Source organism: Styela clava, chromosome 9 (assembly GCF_964204865.1).
Source record: "Styela clava chromosome 9, kaStyClav1.hap1.2, whole genome shotgun sequence".
Taxonomy (NCBI): Eukaryota; Metazoa; Chordata; class Ascidiacea; order Stolidobranchia; family Styelidae; genus Styela; species Styela clava.
Window position 1 is genome coordinate 524509 of NC_135258.1, and position 7073 is coordinate 531581.

The following is a 7073-nucleotide window of genomic DNA, read 5'->3' on the forward strand; positions in this document are numbered from 1 at the left end:
ATTATATGCAAATGAGGTTAAAAATGAAATATTGTGATATAATCCTTTAATTCCCGATCAAAATTTTCATTTCTCAACTAAATGGATCCAAGCAAAGGTCATTTCGGTGGCAGATGTTTTAAATAATACTCCTTATACATTGGCAAGTAGGATATACTCCATTACTCAAATTAGGGATAGCCGAAGAAGACAATATTATTTAAATAAATTTTGCATCGAAAGTCAACAAGTTTGGAACAGATTACCTTTGAATTGGAAAGAGATCTTAGCAAATAACCATAATATAGAGGAAAATAGACCTGAAATTTATAGATATCGCCAGTTATATAATAACGAGTGTTTGTCCTTTATTGTGTGATAATAAGTGTTTGTACTGCCGACGCATCTGAAGCGTCGACTGATTACGATATGCCTCGCTGATTTCGTTTTCCTCGTATTATTTCTCTCGCGCAATAGCGCGTGTTATCGTGGATAATAAATTCATTCCTGTTTTGGATTTCATACAAGACGTTGCTTGTTTTTCTGTGTAAGGTCTTTGGCATTGTAAGATAACTACGACCTATTACTGGCGTGGTGGCAGCGGAGACGAATTCTACGCTGTATATCTCCTATACTGAGGTTAACAATGGCAGCTGTTAAAGCACCAAAGCAGTGGCCTCTGAAGAAATGTGAGACAATCACTTCCTTCGAAACATGGAGACAAAATCTGCTATACACTTTAGCCCTGGATAATAACTTTACGCCTTTTCTTGCCCCTGACGTCCAATGGGAGAAACAAACCAAAGCTAACCCACTGAGAGGTCTGACCGATGATGGAGAGGCAGTAGCTGAAGACCGCAGAAAGTCGGCAATTCAAAAAAACGCCACTTTAGAGTTGATGCTCGGACAAATAGCAAATTATTGTCCGATTATGTCTCGCAACACCATCGTCAAGAATTCCACATCTTTGAACTGTATTTGGCAAGCGCTCCGCATGCATTTTGGGTTCCATACTACCGGCGCCCATCTCCTGGAGTTAGCCAATATCAAACTTGAAGATGGGGAAAGAGCAGAAGACCTTTACCAACGCCTAGTGTCTTTTTTTGAAGACAACCTCGCTACCACAATTAGCTCAATTACTCATCACGGCTCTGTGCCAACGGAAGACGAAGACTTAACTCCTACCTTGGAAAATACAATCGTTTATTTCTGGTTGTCTTTGTTGCACCAGGATTTACCAATGCTCGTTAAGCAACGTTATGTAACTGAGCTGCGTTCTCGCACACTAGCTTCTATCAAACCTGAAATTTCAGGAGCGCTCGAGTCGCTATTAGACGAGCTGGCCTCCATGGAATATGCCAAAGTGTGTAGATCTCTTCACTCTCAAAAGTTGAATTCAAAGAAGGATAGTTCCAGCCGCCGCAACATTAACATACGTCAATCATGCCCTCTGTGCAAGGAAGGGGGTCGACCATTCAAGCATTACCTGAGCCGCTGCCCTTTCCTTCCTGACAACGATAAGCAATTCATGGCTAAAGCACGTATGATCAGTACGGATCACGATGACATGGATCCTTTGGTGGACATAAGTTCAGCATCTTCTGACTGTCCTGAGGTAAATCCTAACTCTAATCATTATATTTACCGCTCACGACGTGTTAACATATGCCATTGCCCTCACCTGGTCTTGTATTGTAAAGGAAAACCCATCCGTGTCGTGCTTGACACTGGTGCTGAGTGTAATATGATATCTCTATCCCTTGCTAGTCTTTTGGGCGCCAAAATATCAAAGTGCTCTCAAAAAGCTCTACAGGCTGACGGATCATCATTTTTAAATGTACTTGGCGAAACAGCTATTACCCTATCACTTGATGCTGTTTCTATGCCTTTTAAAGCACTGGTAGTTCAGCATTTAGATTCCGACATTTTGGCTGGCACCCCGTTTATGGTCGAGAACGATATCATTTTGCGACCTGCAAAGCATACCATCAGTATTCGCAACCTTCCTCCACTGCCATATGATGATAAACGTCTCAATAGTGAGGCTAGTCACCCGCCTCATATTATTAGACACTCCAGCAAGTCACGCGTCCTTTGGCCTGGTGAAACTATGACAGTTCCCTTACCAAATCATTTGCTTGATGTTGACGAGGTGGCTGTCGAGCCTCGCATCGATTGTCAGTCCGTTACCACTGAAAAATGGTTAACGCCTTGCATTGCTCCCCGACATAACGATTACATCCTTATTCAAAATTCATCATGCGAACCTGCACGTATTGACAAGCATCAACAATTCGCCCAACTTTTACCTGTTATATCTCAACAATCCATTACCCAGTCTACCAACCATAATTCCTTCGTTCGACCATCCCCTCCGTTTGCAACCAACATAAAAGTCGATCCTGAACATATCCTGCCCTCAGACGTTGTCGCAAAATTTCAACACTTACACCAAAAGTTTGATAGCGTGTTTAACCCGAGCCCTCCCGGTTACAATGGAGCTGTTGGTCCCTTCAAAGCTGTGGTTAATATGGGACCTACCCAGCCCCCTCAACGGAAAGGTAGAATACCTCAATATTCGCGTGATAAATTAGTTGAGTTACAGCAAAAGTTTGATGAACTTGAGGCATTGGGTGTTTTCCAAAAACCAGAATGCGTTGGGGTCACTGTGGAATATTTAAACCCCTCCTTCTTAGTCAAGAAAGCCTCGGGGGGTTATCGTCTAGTCACTGCATTCGCAGACGTTGGGAGATACTCAAAACCACAACCTTCCCTTTTACCTGATGTTGACTCTACTCTGCGCAAAATTGCATGTTGGAAATACATAGTCGTGTCGGATCTCACAAGTGCCTTCTATCAAATCCCACTTGAAAAGAAGTCTTTGAAATATTGTGGTGTGGTAACACCATTTCGTGGTACTCGGGTATATACCAGATCTGCTATGGGAATGCCTGGATCTGAAACTGCATTGGAAGAGCTTATGTGCCGGGTTTTAGGTGACCTATTACAGGCTGGTATCGTAACTAAAATAGCAGACGATTTATACTGTGGGGGAAATACTCCTGAGGAATTGCTCCGTAACTGGAGTAGTGTACTTTCTGCCTTATCAAAATGTGGTTTATGTTTATCTGCTTCCAAAACTATTATAGCCCCCAAGTCAACCACCATCCTTGGTTGGATATGGTCAGAAGGCATAATTAAAGCATCCCCACATCGTATTGCCACATTATCCACATGCGACCCACCTAAAACTGTAGCAGCTATGCGGTCCTTTTTAGGAGCTTACCGTGTTCTTGCTAGAGTCATACCCAAATGTGCAAATTTTTTGTGTGACCTACAAAAAGTCACTGATAACCGTGCTTCCCAAGAAAGTATTCTGTGGAATGATGAGCTACGTCAAAGTTTTCACTCTGCTCAATCTCATTTATCTAGCAACAAGTCTATAACATTACCAAGACCCAGTGATTTATTGTGGCTAGTTACTGATGGTTCAGTTTCACATCCGGGTTTAGGAGCCACACTGTATATTACACGTGAGGGCGAGACACACCTTGCTGGTTTTTTTAGCGCTAAACTTAAGTCTCGCTTCACTTCCTGGATTCCATGCGAAATCGAGGCCCTCAGTATTGCATCTGCTATCAAGCACTTTGCTCCCTATATCATCCAATCTGCAAATACTACACGGGTTCTAACAGACAGTAAGCCTTGCGTTCAGGCCTTTCAAAAGCTATGCCGAGGAGAGTTTTCAGCTAGCCCAAGACTCTCAACATTTTTATCAGTCACAAGTCAATATCAAGTCACCCTGGAGCACTTAGCGGGTTCTAAAAATCTCCCCTCAGATTTGCTAGTCGTAATGCACCGGAGTGTTGTACTAATAACTGTCAAATTTGTGCTTTTATTGATGATATCAAGCAACAACCTGTCATGCGTGAGGTTTCTGTTCGCGACATTTTATCAGGCCACACTAAAATGCCGTTTACATCTAGGTCTGCCTGGCTTACGATTCAAAAAGAATGTGCGGATCTTCGGCGGGTCCACGCTCACCTACAACAAGGCACCAGACCATCAAAAAAATTGACTAAGATCATTGACGTGAAACGTTACCTCATGCATGCCACTATTGCTAGTGATGGATTACTTGTTTATCATACATCTCGCCCTTTTTCCTCTCGCCAAGATCGTATTATTATTCCACGTCATTTCGTTGATGCTATTTTAACTGCTTTACATATTCAATTAGAGCACCCCTCCGCTCACCAATTGGCATCTGTATTTAATCGATATTTTTTTGCTCTTGATTCTGATGCTATGATTAAACATGTTTCTAATGCCTGCCATCAATGTGCCTCCCTAAAAAAGTTTGTGTCCCGCCCCATACCACAAACTACCAGTGATAACTTACCATCCGTCGGATCAATGTTTGCTGCAGACGTTATTAAACAAAGAAAACAATTGATATTAGTCATACGAGAATGTGTTACCTCTTTCACACGAGCCTGCTTAATTGAAAATGAAAGAGAAGAGACTTTACGTAATGGTCTGGTGTGTTTAACTTTGGATATGACCCCTCTTGATGGTCCACCAGCATTAATACGCACAGACTCTGCTCCTGCCTTTGCTTCAATGGCAAAAAATAACAGACTAGCCAAGCATCGACTTACACTCGAACTTGGCCATTCGAAGAACATCAATAAAAATCCCATTGCTGAAAAAGCCGTGCAAGAAGTGCAGGAAGAATTACTAAGACTTGCACCGGACAATCAGCCTGTTTCTCATGTCACATTATCAGTGGCCCTTGCTAATCTCAATTCACGACTACGCAAGAGGGGATTATCATCACGGGAAATGTGGACCCAAAGAGACCAATTCACTAATCAACAAATTCCTATGGAAGACAGACACATGATTGAAAAACAATATGCTAGTCGACTCCAGAACCATAAGCCCAGCCAAAAGTCAAAATGCGGTAACCCTATTCCTATATCTCCCATGATTCGTGTAGGTGATCTTGTATATTTATATGCTGACCGCAAAAAAACTAAAGCCCGGGACAGGTACTTGGTTGTGTCTGTCAATGGTGACTGGTGTAATATAAAAAAATTCATTGGTAATCAGCTTCGAGCCAATTCGTACAAAGTTCGAAAGTCTGATTGTTTTTTAGTTTCACCCACATTACCTTCCCCTTCCCAAGTTATACCAGATACCACAATCAATGACGAGAACTCTGAGGATTTCTATCCTCCGCTACTACCAAGCTCATTTGTAGATTTACTCCCCCAATTACCTACTGCGAATGTTCCCCCTCCTGGACCACCAGAATTATTTTTGCAAGATGGCCCAGCACCACAATCTCGCTACCCCCGTCGTGAGCATCGTAAGCCTTCATATTTGAGTGATTATATTTTAGAATAAGCCCGGTTTTGCATTTGTTTTGATTACAATTTCGTTTACTATGGCATTCGGTTTTTAAGTGACCTATACTTTCTCGTCATTCTACTAAGTTTTAGTAATGTTTTTCATAGTAATACCCATTATGGGAGAGAAGGAGGGATGCGCCAGTTATATAATAACGAGTGTTTGTCCTTTATTGTGTGATAATAAGTGTTTGTACTGCCGACGCATCTGAAGCGTCGACTGATTACGATATGCCTCGCTGATTTCGTTTTCCTCGTATTATTTCTCTCGCGCAATAGCGCGTGTTATCGTGGATAATAAATTCATTCCTGTTTTGGATTTCATACAAGACGTTGCTTGTTTTTCTGTGTAAGGTCTTTGGCATTGTAAGATAACTACGACCTATTACTGGCGTATGTTGGTTCTGAAGAATTAACTACAAAAAAAATAAGTAACTTACTAAAAAGTATAAAAATTAGAGAAATTGCTACCCGACATGACATTCATGTAGCACAAAAATATAATTTGAATATACCAATTAATTGGATGAAAATTTGGAAATGCAAAATACCTAACAAGTATAAAATCTTGAGCTGGAAAATTTCTCATAATGGGTTACCAACGGGTGATAAGTTGAAACATTGGTTTAACAATGAAAATGGATTATGTGTATTGTGTAATAATAGATATGAGGAAACATGTATGCACTTATTTTGTAATTGTGAGTGGGTAATCGACTTTTGGGAATGGAGTAACATAGAATGGAATAGGGAGAAAATTATTTCTAATAATTTTCAAAGTGATGCTAAACTGTTAATAACCCATTGTGGAAAGTCAGCCATATGGGAATATAGGAATAAAGTAAAATATGACAATATATATCAGATGCAATGTGATATACGTGCTATTTTAAAATGTAAGATTTTGGGCGTTATTAAATTAATGTCTGATGTTGATAGACAAGATCTTCTCAATGAAGGAATAGTGGATAACCTACTCATAAAGTCTATAATGATTTGAAAATATTTGGTTTACATAGGTGGTAAACATAAGCATAAATTGTTGTATTTCTATATGATATGTTTATTTGGGTGTCTGATGGATAATTTTTTATGTTAGAGTTGAATAATAACATTTACTTGGACAGGAAATAGGAAAAGGTGTTCAAATTTGCTGTCTAATATTTATAAATTTTGCTTTTCCATGCTAATATAAAATAAGTTTAATAACATTCACGATGATGACAATTGGGACAACAATCAACTAAATCAATTGGAACTACAAACAATGAATTGCTGATATTGAATATGTGAATGTAAATGTATGGGTATTGTATATTTAAATTGTAAAATGACTTTTCTTCATTTAAACGGAATTCAAACCATGCGATTGTATTCCTATATCAATTACTGTAACCAAAATTGGAAATACACATAAATAATAATAATTCACTTTCATTTGGACAAAAATTTTATAAATAATTGAATTTCATATTGGCACTGGAATTCTATTTGGCAAAAAAAAAAAAAGTGAATTCAACAAAACTGAGCTGTTCGTACAACACTTATGGCGCTTCAGTACTGTACGTACCAATGTGCAAGCCTAAGGGAAAACAGCTGTTCGTACAACACTTATGGCGCTTCAGTACTGTACGTACCAATGTGCAAGCCTAAGGGAAAACGCCCTGGTGCACATAATCC

General features: G+C 39.8%; 1 protein-coding gene across 2 annotated transcripts; it reads left to right on the forward strand.

Annotated features, from left to right (window-relative positions):
- Positions 1-320: 320 nt before the first annotated feature.
- On the forward strand, positions 321-5781 carry LOC120339756 (uncharacterized). 2 transcript variants are annotated; one of them, XM_078116363.1, is made up of 2 exons: positions 321-1594; positions 3966-5781. In XM_078116363.1, the coding sequence occupies exon 2, from the start codon at positions 4087-4089 to the stop codon at positions 5389-5391; it is 1305 nt and encodes a 434-aa protein (XP_077972489.1). In that variant the 5' UTR covers positions 321-1594; positions 3966-4086; the 3' UTR covers positions 5392-5781. Both variants share the same exon structure in this region, with proteins under 2 accessions (XP_077972489.1, XP_077972490.1).
- Positions 5782-7073: the final 1292 nt, after the last annotated feature.